The 18,855-nt window shown below is 44.7% G+C and overlaps 1 protein-coding gene across 1 annotated transcript in view; it reads right to left on the minus strand.

Moving 5' to 3' along the window:
- LOC107119417 (dynein heavy chain 9, axonemal-like) overlaps positions 1-7,108 on the minus strand; it is a 115,729-nt gene extending 108,621 nt beyond the window's left edge. Inside the window, exons 1-3 of the mRNA XM_015421885.1 lie at positions 6,914-7,108; positions 6,325-6,495; positions 75-197 (exon numbers count right to left, since the gene is read on the minus strand). Coding sequence (XP_015277371.1) covers positions 75-197; positions 6,325-6,495; positions 6,914-7,108 — 489 coding nt within the window. The remainder of the gene's footprint in view (positions 1-74; positions 198-6,324; positions 6,496-6,913) is intronic.
- Positions 7,109-18,855: the final 11,747 nt, after the last annotated feature.

Genomic DNA, 18,855 nt, shown 5'->3' on the forward strand with positions numbered 1-18,855 from the left:
ATCCGATAAGAATATAAATAACTGGAAATTGTCTTAAAACAAAGAAATATTATACTTTTGAGTTAAAGAGGTACCTTGATGCTACCCCATGACTGATTGGACAAAAACTCCACTGGACTTGTGACTCCTTGCTGGGCTGGATATCGTAGCAGGAAATCAAGTTCCATGGTGTTAATTTCTTTATTCATTAGAAGTATCTGCAATGACAAACCCAGATGCTGCAGCAGGAGGTTGTGATAATTGTTTCAGTATTGGAGAGCAGATTACACTAATGTCTCAAGAGCAAGCAAGCCCCTCTGGAGTATATGAGTGGTGGTGAGGCAGTGCTAGAATGACACACACCTTGCACTAATTGTTCAATTTTGATGCACAGATAAAGCACACTTTTTGAAACGGTCTGCCTGGTGTGCAAAGTTGCCCTTATTCACCAGGCACTTTTATGAACTACTATTTCTATTGCCATCGTAGAGCTTGGCACCTGGAAACTGGTTTATGAGTTTCATTGAAATAGTAATGTGTTTAATGCTGGCATTGTATTATAATTGGTTGAAATTTATAAGCCATTTTCAGAGATGAGATATCTCTGATCACATCCAAGTTAAATTACTGCAATGTGTTCTATGTGGGACTGCCTTTGAAAAAATTTTGGAAACTTCAATTGGTCCAAAATGCAGCAGCCAAGCTACTGTCATAAGAACATAGGAGAAACCAATGTTGGACCAGGCCAATGGCCCATCCAGTCCAACACTCTGTCACACATTGGCCAAAAATACCAGGTGCCATCAGGAGGTCCATCAGTGGGGCCACGACACTAGAAGCCCTCCCACTGTTGCACCTCCCCAGCACCAAGAATACAGAGCATCACTTGCCCCAGGCCAAGAGTTCCTATCTATACATTGTGGCTAATAGCCACTGATGGACCTCTGTTCCATATGTTTATTTCAATTCCCTCTTGAAGCTGTCCATGCCTGTAGCCGCCACCACCTCCTGTGGCAGTGAATTCCATGTGTTAATCACTCTTTGGGTGAAGAAGTACTTCCTTTTATCTGTTCTAACCCGACTGCTCAGCAATTTCATTGAGTGCTCACGAGTTCTTGTATTGTGAGAAAGGGAGAAAAATACTTCTTTCTCTACCTGCTTTATCCCATGCATAATCTTGTAAACCTCTATCATGTCATCCCTCAGTCATCGTTTCTCCAAGCTAAAGGGCCCCAAGAGCTTTAATCTTTCTTCATAGGGAAAGTGTTCCAACCATTCTAGTTTGTCAGGTACTTCAATAACTTAGTATCAACAGCAGGTCCTTAACAGATTCAGCTTTATTGATCAGAGGAAGGTGAAGTCATCTTAGACTCTTTTGAGGAATGAGGCATACAAAATGGCTATAGAAATTATAGTGGGTTCATACAACACCCCCTGACACCTAGGAGCCAATAAGCAATTAATGTGGAGCGTGGGGAACTGGTTAACGGTTCAGAGGTGAGCGGGAGACAGCAGAGGCTTCACGCAGGAGTGATGAGCGCTCAAGGCCAACAACTAGATAAGAGAGGCAGAAGCGAGAAACAGCTGCAGAGCCAACATCCTGCCCCCCCAAGGCCTCCCCCCCGGCTTGTCAGGGAAGTGAGAGTGGAAGAGGCGGACCAAGCGAAGAGCCTGGCTTTAACCCATTCTCTGTGTTCAGGGCCAAAATCTATCCATTCTACAAGGGGCAGGCTCGCCTCGAACACATCAAAACTACCATTCTCCTTCCACACACACCCCATCACTGGCAATTCACTAAAAAACCCGAAAGCCGGTCGGACTCCCACGCTGCGCTGCCAAGGAGGAAGAAGCACCCAAGTGCCTGGCACTGGCGGCTTTGCCTGTTCACCGGCTGGTTGCGCCACACCAGGCTTCCCAGCACGGAGGGACTGGGAGGGAGGAATTTCCCGGTGGGGCTGCCCTCAGGGGTTGAGCCAGCTGGCTGAGCACTCCCCAGACTGGACGTGGTGCCAGGCGGCCCTTTGGGCAGAGGTGAGAGACTCGGCGCCCTGCCAGGGCTGCCTGCACCAACCCCACCTCCCCGGCTGAGCAGCTGGCAGGGCAGACAGGGGGATGCTGGCTCCCCCTGCAGGGCTGGCCAGAGGCTTCCTCTCTTGCAGGGGCAGCAGCACCTCACGCGTGGCCCCTCAGTCTTCTAGCAAAGCCAGCCGAGCCCTGCCCTGCCCTGCCTTGCCCTGGATGGGCCAGCAGAGCCCAAGCTAGACGGCTCTCCGAAGCTGAGCAGGGTTGCTCCCGGCCAGGGCTTGGGGTGGTGGTGGGGAGGCTCACAATGCAGAGGCAGCCCCACCTACCGGCCTCCACTGCCCGGGCCCCCTCCTGCAAAGCTGGGCTTCTGTGAAATGCCCAGGACTGCCGCGATAGGAACCCGGGCCCTGGTGGGGATGGCACTCTGCAGCCAGGCTGCTGTGGCAATGCTAGGTAAGAGAGAGGGGTGGCTCCAAGGGGAAGGGGAGCAGGACCTGCCCATGCAACGGCCCACCGCAGCAGGCCTCCCTGGTGGCAAGTTGCGCTGACCCTTGTGAAGAGCTGGACGCCGGGGTAGCGTTCCCTGCGGGCCCTGCCCGTGAAGTGTAAGCCCCATTCCCTCGGCGCCCACTCGAGATGGAGGTGATGAGTCACTTGGGAGTGGGAGGAAATCTGGGGGAGTCTTGGAGCTACTTGTTCTCTGCACCTGGTAAAAAGAGCTGGATGTGAGACTTGACATAGTCTTGCAGAATGTTCTTCAGCTCTAGACTGTTTTTAAGCCCTAACAGAGAGTGCAGTCCTACACACAGTAACACCCTTCTAAGCCCACTGACTTCAGTGGAGTTAGAAAGATTGTCACTCAGTTTAGGACTGCAAGGCAGGCTGACTCTGAGCATGTTAAGAGTGCCTTTGGCTCCCCTGGCTGAGCAACCTGAATCAGAGACTGAGAGTAGGAAACAGCACCCAGGAAAGAGTTAAACCCCACTATCTCCAATGCGGGTGCTCTGATCACACTCTTGGCATTGGATAAACAGATAAAGTTTAAGAAAACCTGAAAAAAATTCTTATATAAAATATCAATAGGTTTCTTATCCTCAATATAATCTGTTTGATTAGAACTGGAAGATCACAAATTAAATAATTTCAGACTGCAGTGGAATAGCTGTTAATGAAGAAGTAACATTGGAATTGGTGGAAAATCTAGAGAAAAAGAGATCCACTGCATCACCTTGTATGAAGAAAAGTTATAACTTCTGTGCATTGCATCTTGGTGCTGTGGGAAATATAATTTCTGCACAAGTTTAACCTTGTGTACCTGTGGTTGAACTTTGTGGACAACTGTAAATATAATAAACATCGTATGTCACAGCAGCAGCCAAAAACCCAAATAAATAAACTCTTCCAAATGGTGCTTTCCCGTTTCCCTGCCCATTAAAGGATGGCAATGCAGAGTCTGGAAGGTTTCAGAAATGTCAATCTATGATATTTAAAAAGGAAACATTGACAGATCCAGTACTGGCTCTCCCAAATCACACGTGGTTTGGCCTTTGAAACATGCTTTTGTCATTGGAATGTCACTGCTAAATCAATCCTGGAATCCAAAGAAACCAGAAAATAGCCTTTGTCAAGAACTTTTTTTGAAAATCCACTGGGAATTTCTGAGCATGCTCCATTAAAATGAATGGGAGCTGCAGAGCAGTAGAATGTGCACAGGGGGAGCTTCTGGTGGCAGTTCCATTCTGCAGCTGTTGTGGCTGCCACCCTCAGACCATACCTTATATTCCAGGTTCATGGGCCCCATCGTGCCTTTTAAAACCCAGTGAAAATGCAGCTACTTACATTTGGGCACTTTCCCCCCTTCATGCCACTTCTTATTTTTCCCATTGCCTGTTTGTGATGGTTTTGTGAAAAATGTGGGTTGCCAGCTACCAGGAGAACATAATGTCCTCTCCCTTTAATAAAGGCTTAATGTGTCGAACTGGGCAGGTGAAGCTTTTCGTGGTATGGAGGTGAACAATATCACCTGGTAAAGAACACCCCATTGAGCCTCTGTTAAGGGGACAAAACATTTTCTTTTCTCCAGGTTGTTGGCAACTCCTGAGTAAATTATTTTTATCCATGACTTGTTCTCTAACCACACAATTACGCTAAACATATAATTAGTGAACCATTGGGAACTAAATATCCTATTCTGTTTGAGTTTTTAAAAATAAATAAGAGAGGGGGAAAATGGTGTCTTGTGGCACTTTTAAGAAGACCAGCAACGTTTTATTCCAGGTAAAAACTTCTTCTTCAGAGAGAGGGGGGAAGGGAAGGGAAAGAACCAGAGAGAGCACACCAGGAAAAGAGAGAGAGAGAGAGTCCTATGTTAAAGACCAAAAACGTTTTATTCCAGGTATAAGCTTTTGTGGGCAAGCACGCTTCTTCTTCAGAGTGGGTGGGTGGTTCAGCACCAAGGTAGGCTAAAAGATCGGGAGTTTTTCAACTTAAAACCTTTCATGAGTGACTGCTCACTTCTTCAGATACAGCTGGAATGTGAGTCCATCTGTCCATATAGCTTGGAGAGTGAAGTGATTTCAGATGCCAAATGACAACAGCAAGCATTGGTAATGAGAGAAGAAACCTAGGTCTCAATTCAGTCCAGGAGTTTGCAGTGTCTTGAGCTTCGTAATCAGTTGCAATTCAGCAGTCTCTACTTCTAATCTCCCTTTGAAATTCCTTTGTAAGAGAACTGCTACTCTTAGGTCAGCAACTGAATGCCCTGGAAGGTTAAAATGTCCCACACTAGTTTTTGAATGCTGTGGTTTCTAATAGCAGTAGAAAGAGCAAGAGTCCAGTAACAATAGAAGTAGAAAGAGTAAGAGTCCAGTAGCTAGACGACCATCTTTCGGATATGTTGTAGGGCTATCTTTCGGCTATGCTCCTGCAGAGTGCAGGGGGTTGGACTAGATGACCTGCAAGGTCCCTTCCAACTCTAAGATTATATGATTCAATTTGCACCTTTAAAGACTAACAAAATTGTGGTAGGGTATGTGCTTTTGTGAATCACTGCTCACTTCTAATTGGACTTATTTCCATTTATTCTTTGCATCCTCCTGGACTGAATCCTCCTGTATCAAACTGAGACCTAGGTTTCCTGTCTCATTACCAATGCTGATATCTCCACACCTACTTCCCCTCTGCATATCACGCCTAATCCAATCATGCCTGCTACTGCCTGCTATTGCCATTCGGCATCTGAAATCATCTTTATAAATTTACCTTGTGCTACATTTTATGGCACACATGGCCCTGCTTGACAAAGTGACATTTAAGACAGTTCAACACTTATGTCAGTTCAACACCTCTGCCCTAAAGAGCTTGGGGCCAGGGTACCTGAAGGGTCTTCTCCTCTCGTACTATCCAGCCCACCAGTTAAGATCTGCCTTTCAAGTCCTGCTCTCTTTGCCTACACCTTCAAGGCGAGGTGAGTGGTGGTGACTAGCAACACAGCATTTTTTGCTTTTGGAACACCCTCCCCTTGAGGGTTCCTACTTTACTTTCTTTTAGGCATCAAGCCAAAACATTAGGGGTATTAATGTATTAGGGGTGGTTATCCTATCACCTTTTTCAGGGCTCTTTTTGTAGAAAAAGCCCAGCAGGAACTCATTAGCATAATAGGCCACACCCAACAGCAGGAACTCATTAGCATATTGGGCCACACCCCTGACAGCACAGCTCATTAGGCCACCCCCACATGTTACCAGAAGTGTGGTCATCCAGCCACACCCACCTTTTGCTTGTTATTCTGTTTACCTTGTTTGCTGTCAAAACCCAGGGCCTTTTTTTGTAGCAGGAACTCCTTTGCATGTTAGGCCACACACCCCTAATGTAGCCAATCCTAATGAGTTTCTGCTGTTGGGTGTGGCCTATTATGCTAATGAGTTCCTGTTGGGCGTGGCCAACTTGGGAGCTAGCTGGAACTCTGTTCCTGTGCGTTCCTGCCCAAAAATAGCCCTGTTTTTAATAGTCTGCCTCTGTTGTATGACTGTTTTTATTCTGATTATGTCCAGTGGCTTGCTTTTAATGGGTTGTCTGTAATGGCTCATTTTTATACCATCTTCTTTTTCATTATAAGCCGCTTTGAGCAGCTCTGAAGATACAGCATAGAAATATCATAAATAAAAAATATAAATACTCAAATAAATAAAATGCTATCTAATAAAGTTCTCAGTGATTGCACATCATTTCTGCAGTCACTCATAAAGTGAGACTTCCCTTTCCTGTGTGTGATGAGCACAAGAGCTACCGAGGATTCTACTATGTGGTCAGTTACTTTACCTGGAAAGTGACCTGTGCTGTGTAAGTCAGTTTGTCACATTCAAACAGCCCTCGGGTTGTATACTGGAACACAGAGAAGGTAATGCTGTCAATAAGGTTGGCTACTCGTTCTTTGAGGTTTTCATTCGTGGCAGCTCTTTCAACAGCTTTCTGGAAGACAACACTGAATGCCTATGAGACAGAGAGAAGGGAGAAAGGAATGACTTTGGAGACATTGCAATAGATTTCAGTTTCTTTGTTTGTTTCTTTTGTTTGTTTCTCAGTTTGTTTCTTTGCTCCCCTTGTTGGTAGTGATCCTAGCCTAATGTATGGAAAAAGCTTATGGGCATAAAATGTCAATACCCACCAATGAACATGAAGAGTTTGCATGAAGTAGCAATAATATCCATTTATTGTTTTCTTTAAAAAGGTTTTATTTTCCTTCCCTTAAAATAAACATTCATAGGAAACGAAGTGAGATTCAGATATTGGCTGTTATTCTAGTCCTTCGGTCAGACTTAACTAATTCCTTGGGCCCCAGTTTTTCAGCTAACTGGCTATTCCATCTCCCATTTCTCTAGTGCTTTTGCTTTACAGGGGAGGTACTTACCCGTCCTGCTGATCGCAGACAGACAATGCATCTCAACAAATGTGCCTCGATGGCCAGGCAGACCTCCATTACTATTCCGGCCACAGCTGAGCGTGCCACTTCGAATAGGCCGCCAACCACCCGATAGCAGGTGGTGTTGCCCAGCCAAGATATGGCGATGGCCAAACGCTCCTTGACTGGAATGGGGTCCCTCATAATGGTCACCTCCCATTGCAGATGTGGCCTCAGAGAGTCCACCAGCCACGTGAAGGTGGCCCTGGTCATTCTGAAGTGCTCTAGCCACAGTTCATCCTCCCATATGACCCGGACATAGACATTCCAGAATTTCACTGACCAAGGATACACCCACCACCTATGTGGGGCCTCCTGCTCAGCCAGTGTTTGGAGACATGCCCTGTTGAGGGACTCTGTCAGGACACAGTCCCTCACTCTGGCTCTTCTGTGCATGAGGTGCCGTCTGATAGCAATCAGCCTCCTGACTCTAATGGCTCTCAGCCTGCGGAGCAGGTGACAGGCCACTGAGAGAAAGATCTGTGCAGTCAGAAGTGCCACCAAATGCTGCTCCTGAAGGTTCATATTGCTCCCTCAGTGCCAGTGTCAGCTATGAGTGGGGAAGATATATAACAGGAGTGGACAGCTCCAGTGGATTGATACAGGTATGTGAGTTAAATCCCAGAGCTCTACGGAAGCATCGTGCCAAAGCTGTGATTTGCCCAAGTGACTACGCATGCGCAAAGGTAGTTTTTTCACATTCTACGGCTGAGTGGCCATGCGCATGTGCAAACTGCGAATTGTTTTTTTAAAAACTGCCGACGCGTACTGCTGCGCGTCGGTAGTGTGAACGTGCATATCATAATGTGCTGCGTGGCAAAGGATGTGAGTGTGATCGCATTTCTTCCGGACCAAATTAGTCCAGTTGGAACCGGAGCAGTTTAAACTGCTCCTGGCAGGCCATCTGAATGCACCAATTGTTTAGCTTTCCCTGTTCTTTCTCTTTCCTTCTCAGTTTCATACCAACAGCATTCAGCCTCTCCAATCCTTAGGTGTTGAGAAGTTAGGGTTACCAGCCCCCAAGTCCGAGTGGGGTTTCCCCCGCTCCTGGGGGCTCTAATCCACCCTGGCCAGTTGGCTGGCAGAGGAAGCTCTGCCCCAAGCCCCACTCCCAAGCCACAGCCACCCGTGGCCACCTGTCTCCCTCCCTGCTAAACAATTTAAAGGGCTTCAGCTGATTAGCGGGGAGCACATGGCCCACCGAGCAGCTGGAGGGCCAGTTTGGTGTAGTGGTTAAGTGCGCGGACTCTAATCTGGGAGAACCGGGTTTGATTCCCCTCTCTTCCACTTGCACCTGGCTGGATGACCTTGGGCAAGCCATAGTTCTGATAAGAGCTGTTCTTGAAAAAGAGCAGTTTCTGTCCAGAGCTCTCTCAGCCCCACCTACCTCACAGGGTGTCTGTTGTGGGGAGGGGAAGGGAAAGGGGTTTGTAAGCTGCTCTGAGACACCTTTGGGTAGTGAAGGGTGGGGTATAAATCCAATCTCTTCTTCTTCTTTAAATCTTTTAGCAGGGAGGGAGAGGGGCTGCCACTGGTCACAGCTCTGCTGGCAAAAAGACCCTTTAAAGGGTTGCAGAGAGCAGGGTGGCAGCACAGACCTGAATCCCATGAGGTGAATTGCTGCTGAAAAATGAATGCCCCGTGTGCTGTGGCCCCCACCCCACAGGCAAAAAGACCCTTTAAAGGGACTTTTTGCCAGCGGAGCTATGGCCAGCGATAGCCCCTCTCCCTCCCTGTTAAAAGATTTAAAGGGCCCTCCAGTTGGTCGACAGGCCACATGCTCCCTGCTGATCAGCTGAAGCCATTTAAATCTTTTAGCAGGGGGGGAGGGGTGGCCGTGGCTCAGGGGCAGGGCTTGGAGGCATCCCCGCCCACCCTGGAACACCCCCCAAATCCCCCTGCCAGATTGATGAGGGGACCTCGCAGAGTATCCTCTTCTGTTAGGTCTCTGTCTGCTCTAATTCCTCTGTCCTTTCCCCCCTCAGATTTCCTCAGTCTCATTCCACTACTTCCTGGGCCCCTTTCCTGAAGCCATGCTGCCTCTCAGCTTCCCAATTTCTTGGGATCTCTTCACACATATTTCTAGTTCCTGTTCACACCATTTGACCTACTTGGGGTTTTTTCAGCCAGACTGACCTTTCATTTCCCCTACAAAAGCTGGTATGTTTATGTGAAAAATGTATTGCCGGCAAGTTCAGTCCAGTGGAACATTCTATGCCATTGCATCAAGCCAGCCAATCACACCCAGAGATTTCCCTGACTAACAAAAAATTCCTTACTGAATAGCAATATTGACATTCCCGCTCCTCATAGTTTCAGATATACATCTGAAAATGTGATGGCAAAAAGATACAGAGCAATCTGAAATTAACAAAGTTCCCAACCCACATTTATGATACTTTCTAGAGCTCATGATTTTAAACTGTAGCTAAAGATTTTCAAGCTACATTTGAAGGCTGTTGTTATTAGTCTGCCAGTTTTAATTTAATATATTCCTGAAAAAGGGATTTATTTATTTTGATGCCACCCTTCCTCTAAGGAAGGACTACATGATTCCTGACCCCATCTTTCATCCTCACATATGTTAAGGTAGATTAGGTTGAAAGAGGGACAAACCCCAAGGGCATTCAGTGTGCTTCCTGGCTGTGGGGATTTGAACCCAGCCCTCCCTAGCTCTAGTCTCAACACTCTAACCACAACCACATGCTGGTTAAGCAAATTATACCAAGTATGCAAATTGCATTAATTTTATATGTCCAAAACATACTTGTTATCTGTGATTGTATTTCTAGTACAGACCACAAAACAGACTGCCTAACCTGACTCAGACTAGCAAAATAAATGAAGATGTAATATCTAAAGCAAGGCTTTCACTGACAAAAAATATGCACTTTCCCCCAGACAAAATAATTGACTTCTCTGAAAACAATGATCCGAAGGACACCAGAGTCCCTGAAGAAAATGCATCTCTCATTATATCCCCTCTAGAGATAACTCAAAAGATAAACGCCAAAGAAATGGAAACTATTTCTATCTTTACTGCAACTAAAGCAATGGCACATGCTATCCCAGGTGTAGAAATTAGATTTTTCATATAAGGTCCCCTAGAGGGCCTTCCTGCTAGAGCAGAGATTATCAGGGGGGGGGGGGAAGCAGCTCACATTGTTCACCTGTCCTCCAGTTTATCCTCACAGCAACAACCCGGAGGTATGTTAGGCCAATACGATGTGACTGGCCCCAGGTCACCCAGCAAACTTCCAGGACAGAGTGGGGATTCAAACTAGAGTTGCCAGGTGCCTACCTCATGCTGGCAGGGGGATTTGGTAGGTGTTCTGAGGGTGGGCAAGGACATCAGCAATGTGATGACATCACTTCTGGAATGTCGGCCATGTCAGGGTAATGCTCTACTTTTTGGGCAAAACTCTATGGTAAAAATGGCTACAAACCACTGTCACGTCCCTCCAGGGGCAGCATGGGCTGTCCGCCTATGGCCGTGGTGTAGCTGCTGCTCTACCTTCCTTTGGTGACCTGGGGGAGTGGGTAGGCCTGTCCAGTGGGTCCTCCAGTCATCAGGGGGGAGCTCGGGAGACCAAGGGTCCGCAAAGGGTCCGGAATGGGGGCCTCAGCTCAGGGACGGTTACTCCACCTCCCGGGCCCTCGGGTCTCATGCACTTTATTTGCCCTCGCTCTCTCTTCTTCTTCTTGCACGCACCTGCCTCCTCATTGGCCTCCTCTGGCTCAAAGGGGAAGACTTCCCTCTCCCTGCCTTGTGCGCCCGCTGGGTGTGCTGCCAGACTCGTGCTGGGGTCTTCCAGCACTCTTTTCCCTTGCCCTCTGGCCGGCTGCGACCCTGAGCCACCTGGGCCTGTTTCTGAACTTCGCCCGGACCCCCACGGCCACTGGCGCCCCTGGGTGTGGGCCTGCTCTCGTCCTCCTCCGCTGATTGGCCACAGCTTGGGCGTTCCTCCCCGTTGCTGCGGGCTCAGGCCCACCTCTCCACCAGGTGCCTTCTTCGCTGGTCCTTCAGCCGCTGCCCTGTCACCACTGACACCACTGCCTCTGGTAAGTGTGGGGTGGGGGCCCCAGGCCTCCACCTCCCTTTCTTCCCATCAGGAGTCCTGGACAGGCCGGGACAACCTTAGAGTTTTGCCCAAAAAGTACAATGCCTCTGACGTCACACAGGGATGTCAGTTTGGGGCAGGGTTTACCTTGCTGGCTAGCTGGCTGGCGGCAGGCAGAAACCTACAAAAGCGGGGGATCCCTGCCCTCACCTGGGGACTGGAAGCCTAAATTGAACCAAAAATGACTGATTTGCACAATCTCCCCCTGAGTCAGTAAGTCTGGAATCAGAGGAAGACGCCATGGTTCTGCTACAGAGAGTCTGATCAGTTCTTGGAACCATGCTCTTCTTGGCCAATATGGGGCCACCAGTATGAGTTCTGCTTTTAAGTCTATGACTCTTTGTACTAGTCTTTGCAGGACTTGCAGAGGAGGAAACGCATATAGTAGAGTCCTTGGCCAAACCTGATGTAGGGCGTCTGTTCCCAGAGCTAATGGATGATATCTCTTGGACATAAACCTTGCCTGGCGATTTCTCTCGGTAGCAAACAGATCCACGTTTGCGAATCCGAACTTGCGGCCTATTTGAGTGAACACAGTCCTGTTCAACATCCACTCCAACTGGTCGACCCACTGTCGACTCAACCAGTCTGCTATCGTATTCTCGAAACCTGCCAGATGAATTGCCTTTATCGACTGAATGTGAGACTCCGCCCACACCATCAGTAAGCTCGCTTCTTTGTGGAGACGTCTGAATCGAGATCCCCCTTGTCAATTTACATAAGCTTTTGCAGTTACATTGTCAGTCTGTATGAGAACATGACAATCTATAATCTCCTGTTGAAAAGCCAGAAGGGCTAGCCTGATCGCTCTCAACTCCAGCAGATTTATACTGCTGGACCTCTCCGACTGTTCCCAGGTACCCTGGGCCATCCGACCGTCCATATGGGCTCCCCAGCCAAATAGGCTGGCATCTGTTGTGATCAGCAACCTGGCTGGATCCCTGAGTGGAACCCCTTCCAAAAAACCTCCCGGGCACCAACCACCAAGTTAGCTGTCTCCTTACTTTCTGAGGGAGAATGACCTTCTTTGTTGCTTTTCGAGCCATCAAGTCCTGGAAAGGCCGAAGGAAGCGCTGCAAAGGGCGCGTGTGGAACCTGGCAGACCTGAGAATATCCTGACAGGATACCTGCAGCCCCAGCAACTGAGCTAGGGTCATAATCTCTACCTTCCGAAGACTCAGTACTTCTTGAGTTAGGAGTACCAGCTTTTGTTGCCTGTCTCTCGAAAGGAACACCCTGTCTGCAAGCGGCACAGCAAATGGTGCTCACTTTACCTATTTAAAAAGCATGTTGACAACAGGGCCTCTGTGCTCAGGAACCATCTGCAAAGTTTTTGAGCCATGCTGTGATTAAGCTCTGCTCTTTGGACACTTCCTCTGCTTGCAAATTTTACCAGTCACTGGAAAGACAGCTCTTAACAATAGCTGGCATAGTAACTGAGTGTATTGGTAGCTGAAGGCATGCACTCAAGTCATTCTTCCAGAGCATTCTCTCCTATGTGGCTTGATCTAGCCCACCGCTTTGAGGTTCAGTTTGATCTACATAAAGCAGCAGTCGCAGCCCACATAAAGCCCCAGTCTTCCTATTTCCCACCTTGTAGCTGAATGATTCATAGTTTATCTGATTCTAATCATTGCCGCTCCACGCGCAGCTACTTATCTTGCACCACATATTTTAAACTCATGCTGGCAAAAACATCACTGCTGCTTAAATGATGGTGCTTAATTGCCCCTCAGCACTGCTGCCTTGTAGGGTGGCACCCGTGGAATCCTCCGGAATGCTGAAATGGTAACAGCATCGATATTAGTGTCTAACGGCACTTGCCAAACACATAACTTAACATATTAAAGGGCTGTTGTTTGTACTCTCGAGTTGTTCTCCTCTGGAATATCCAACAGCCCATTTCTTTGTGTAGGCCATGCAGGAAATTGGTCCTGGGATAGCCCGAGTTGGTTCAGTCAGTTAGTCATTTTGACATGGCTGACTGAAGCAAACTGGAGCCTTCCTTGGACAAACTTCTTGCTGATATATTCCATTACATGTGTATAATTAAGCATACTTTGGGATGTTGAAGAGGAGACAAACAAGTGGAGGAATACAGAAGATCAGTCCTTCAAACCCCAAAATCAAATTTGGTGAAATAATGTAGAACTGCTGAGCTTGGATAACCCAAAATCTTTTGAATTTTCAGTAGAATTTCTTACTGTATAGTGAAATAATCACATGCATTCTTCTCTTGTTGAATGGTGGGAGGTCAAAAATAAAAATGTTTTTTATGCAGTACAAAAGAGCAAGAGTCCAGTAGCACCTTAGAGACTAATGAAATTTGTGGCAGGGGATGAACTTTCATGAGTCACTGTTCACTTCTTCAAGTACCTAAGAAGAAGTGAGTTGTGACTCACAACAGGACTCTTGCTCTTTTCTACCGCTACAGACAGACTAACACGGCTACCCATCTTGACCAGTGTTTTTAATGTTTTGTCTGTATTTTAACTTTGTTTTTAAACTCTTTTAAAAGTTCTTTTAATGTTGTATGTTTGGGAGGGGGGTTGATTTTAATGGTTTTGTAATGTAATTCTATCATATATGTTTTAAATTGTTAGCTGCCCCATCCCTTGTAAGGACAGAAAGGTGAGCTATAAATTTTGTAAATAAATAAGATCTCTAAGCTCATTGGTTTAAATGGATTTAGAAGGGTGTAATTCTGTTTAGGATTTTATTGTGAGAGTCCCTACATGCTACCCTTGGCCATTATAAATTTAGAAAGAAGATGTATAGGACTTCCTGTCTGCCTCTTAGACAGTAGATCTTTCTCATTGCTTATGCATTAATGAATCTGCCCTGCTTAATAAAACAGTTAATTTCCCCCTTTCTCAGATGGGATTGCTTTCATTTCTACTTCTTAGTTGCCAGAATACTAGATAGCAGCCAAATGGATGAAAATTACTCAAGGTCTGTTGTCATCCTTTGCCCAGGCCTCTTGAAAGATTATGGCACTGTTTGAGAGAGCTGATACAATTCTAAATGGAGCCTGAGTGAAGGAAGATGACTAATTTTTAAAAGAACGAAGTCTGAGTCTAGTAGCACCTTTAAATCCAACAAAGATTTATTCAGAGATTATTATTGTGAACACACACACACACGAACACACACGAAGCTGCTTTATACTGAATCAAACTGTCAGTCCATCAAAGTCAGTATTGTCAACCCAGACTGGCAGTGGCTCTCTGGAGTCGCAAACAACAACAAGGACCCAGCAACCCTAGAGAGTAGAACAATACAAAAAAGTTGCCGAACAAGTTCAATATACTTATGCAAAATATTAGTAATTTAATACGTATTCTTTTTGTTTCAGTAGCTGCACATCCAGAGACCGAAGTCCCAACAAGACGAACTTGCTCGAGATTTTAGCTGTTCGTTTCGACCAAAGTCTTTGTCACATCTCCTATTAAAGATATAAAGTACAAATGACTAAGGGAAAACACCTCTAGAGTAACAGTAACACCCTTTCCCAATAAAAAATTATTTACATACAATTTGTAGTCATTCTTTCTGTTCACAAAGTCAATTCTACAATACAAAATGTTACAAATTCTGTGATTACAAAAATACACAATTTCTCATATTACCTTATTTCTCATAATACAACAGTGGCTATAACACAGATAGATCAATTATTAATACAAAATTCATTTGGCTTCTTACCACAAGTGGCTGAACACAGCTCCCAACTGATATTAGAATTTTCTGATAACAAATCTTAGTCATATACACACAACTGGCTGTTTAAATAAGATCCAACATCACATGATATCTCCTTCAAGGAGGCCAACATATCATTGGAGCAACAGTGCCTCTGCTGCTATTGCAAGTGTTCTTAGCTAAAGAGAGCATCAGACATATACATATACATTACATTAAGAAAGTTCAAGCTTAACCAAACATAAGGTACTGTGCAAAAAATTCTATTCACCTAGAAAACAGGATAAATCCATAGCTGCATTAAGACCAGTGGGCTGCTCTGTCCCCAATCTAAAAGTCCACCACGCTTCTCGTTGTAACAGTATTTTTCTCAAATCCATGATGTTATAAGGTTTATTCCTCACTATTTCCAGAACTAGGCATTTAAAATCACTAGAACTATGATTTGATTCCGTGAAGTGCTGGACCATTGGGGCTGTGAGACAACGATGTTTAATTTTAGATTTATGCTCTAAAATGCGAGTTCTTAATGATCTAGATGTTGGACCAACATATTTTTTCTGACATACACAGATAATCAGGTACACGACAGACTTGGTACAACATGAAGAAAAATGAGTGATGGTTTTTTTAAAATTTAGCTCAGGGAAATCCAGAATGTTAGTTTCAATCATCAATGAACACGCAGAACACCTGCCGCATTTGTGATGTCCGGTTGGAAGACCTACAGGTTGTAAGCTCTTAAAGGCATCATCCCTAACCAGCTTGTCCCTAATATTTGCTGTTCTCCTAAATCCCACCCTGGGGGGCAACAGGACCTGCTATGTTCTTACATAAGGAAGAGTTTAAGAACAAGTGGGTGGCTATTCTTAACAAATGTTCATTCGATTTAATGTTACTTATTATTGAGGAGGCATCACGGGAAGCGACTGCCCTGCAACAGGAAATTAAAGAGATAGAAAATAAGCTCAAGCAGTCTATGGTACAAGAAGAATTTGAGAGTAAGCTCAAAACTCTTGAGGAAGATTTAAAATTGTATGAGGAAAAGACTAGGGACACCAAAATCAAGAAACTTGATAGAGATCAAAGGGATTACTCTTTAAATAGGGTTTATAAATGGTGTTCCCCTTCAGCTACTGTATCTACAAAAAGGGTCTCATGGGCAGATACGAGGGAAGTGGTATCCGACATGGATACCACTGAAGCCGAAGATTCGGCAACAACGTCTGGCGAAGAAAGTTATAGCAGGAGACCTTTTTTAGAGAGAAGAGTGAAGATTCGCAAAGAAACAGGTCCGTCACAGGGTTACAGGCGAGGGAGAAAGTAGGACTTATTACTAATCTGTCCAGCCGTTTTTTGACTGAAGGTATGGTGAAAGTTCTTAACTTAGGTTTAGGTTTTGTATTTGCTCCAATGTATCATTCCTTTCTAACTACGTGTTATACAGGTTGTGCTCTGGTCTATCACATGGAGTTTCAATCAGACATATACTGTTTGAGTTCCCTGCTGGAAATTAAGTTCCCAGGCACACAGTGTCTTAATTTACATTGGGACCACAGTGTCCATGGAGTAGGTGTTAAGCCTTCCCCCTCAAAACACATGGAACCCCCAACATAACTGATCAAGGAGATAAAGATTTATCTGTAGTTATCTGTATCTCTAACTGTTAAGAAAAACTTGTTTATATATTATTCTTTTTTCTCTAGGATCAATTGTTATACAGGATAAGGAAAAATATATTGCTGAAGTAGAAAGACAATTAAATGATATGGACTTCTACAAAAAGATCAGTTATGATCCTAGTGATGAAATCTCTAGAATTATTGCTGTTACCATCAATGAGGGTCTACTGTTTGATTATATATCAACACAAACTGCAGAGTTCTTGCATAGAAAACAATATAGAGTCCCTATACTATATACCCTCCCCAAAATCCATAAACCAGGTGATCCGCCCCCTGGAAGACCAATAGTATCAGGGTCCAATTCCATCTTGGAACCTCTATCTAGATATTTGGACTCGTTCCTTCAACCAGCTGTGAGTAAAATAATTTCATATATTAAAGATACATGTAGCTTCATTCAAACTGTTGAAGGAAAAGTTGTGCCTCAGGGAGCAGTCTTAATGACAATGGATGTAACATCTTTGTACACTAACATACCCCATGATGAGGCAAGGCTTACTCTCTTGAACACGTTGGGAAAAAGGCTCTCCAAAATTCCCCCCACTCACTTTTTGTTAGATTTGGTGGATATTGTTTTTGATAAAAATTATTTTCGTTTTGGCTCTGATTTTTATTTTCAAGTTAAAGGGATAGCCATGGGAAGTTCATTTGCACCCAGCGTTGCTAATTTGTTTATGGGTTCGTTTGAAGAGCTATGGGTTACTAACACTTCTAATCCTTTTTTTGACAATATTCTTTTATATAAGCGTTACATTGATGATTGCTTCTTAATTTTGGATAACATCCAGATAGTAGAGCCTTTCTTCCAATGGATAAATACCATTCATGACTCAATTAAGTTTACGTTCAATGCTAGCCTTTTATCTGTAAATTTCCTGGATACCACGGTCTTTATTCACAATGAGAAATTGGCGGTACGCCCGTACCACAAAGAGGTTGACAAAAACTCTATATTACATTTTGGATCGCATCATGTTAACCATTTAAAATATAACTTACCATATGGGCAGTTTCTGAGAGTGAAAAGAAACTCAACCATGGAACAGGACTTTAGAACAGAGGCAGATAGGCTTACTGTGCAATTTAGGGATAGAGGATACCCTGAGAGGGTCATCCAGAATGCCCGGTGGAGAGCGGAGCGCCGTAACCGGAGTGAGTTATTACAGGATAAACCCAAACAACAGAGTGACGAAATAATTAATTGGGCTTTGGACTATACTGACAGAGCTTGGGAGATTAAGAGTATAATAACCAAACATTGGCATATCCTCAGTGATATAACATGCCGATTACCCCCTAGGGTGGGTTTTAGAAGAACAGCAAATATCAGGGATAAGCTGGTTAGGGCTGATGCCTTTAAGAACTTACAACCTGCAGGTCTTCCGACCGGACATCATAAATGTGGCAGGTGTTCTGCGTGTTCATTGATGATTGAAACTAACATTCTGGAATTCCCTGAGCTAAATTTTTAAAAAACCATCACTCATTTTTCTACATGCTGTACCAAGTCTGTCGTGTACCTGATTATCTGTGTTTGTCAGAAAAAAATATGTTGGTCAAACATCTAGGTCATTAAGAACTCGGATTTTGGAGCATAAATCTAAAATCAAACATCGTTGTCTCACAGCCCCAATGGTCCAGCATTTTACGGAATCCAATCATAGTTCTAGCGATTTTAAATGTGTGGTTTTGGAAATAGTAAAGAACAAACCTTATAACATCATGGATTTGAGAAAAATACTGTTACAACGAGAAGCATGGTGGACTTTTAGATTGGGGACAGAGCAGCCCACTGGTCTTAATGCAGCTATGGATTTATCCTGTTTTCTAGGGGAATAAAATTTCCTGCACAGTACCTTATGTGTGGTTAAGCTTGAACCTTCTTAATGTATATGTATATTTATATCTGATGCTCTCTTTGCTTAAGAACATTTGTAACAACAGCAGAGGCACTTTCGCCCCAATGATAAGTTGGCCTCCTTGCAGGAGATATCATGTGATGTTGGATCCTTTTAAATAGCCAGTTGTGTGTGTATGACTAAGATCTGTTATCTGAAAATTCTAATATTAGTTGGGAGCTGTGTTCAGCCACTTGTGGTAAGAAGCCTAAATGAATTTTGTATCTGATGCTCTCTTTGCTTAAGAACATTTGTAACAACAGCAGAGGCACTTTCGCCCCAATGATAAGTTGGCCTCCTTGCAGGAGATATCATGTGATGTTGGATCCTTTTAAATAGCCAGTTGTGTGTGTATGACTAAGATCTGTTATCTGAAAATTCTAATATTAGTTGGGAGCTGTGTTCAGCCACTTGTGGTAAGAAGCCTAAATGAATTTTGTATCTGATGCTCTCTTTGCTTAAGAACATTTGTAACAACAGCAGAG

This window comes from Gekko japonicus, unplaced genomic scaffold (genome assembly GCF_001447785.1).
Source record: "Gekko japonicus isolate JY-2015 unplaced genomic scaffold, Gekko_japonicus_V1.1 scaffold820, whole genome shotgun sequence".
Classification (NCBI taxonomy): domain Eukaryota; kingdom Metazoa; phylum Chordata; class Lepidosauria; order Squamata; family Gekkonidae; genus Gekko; species Gekko japonicus.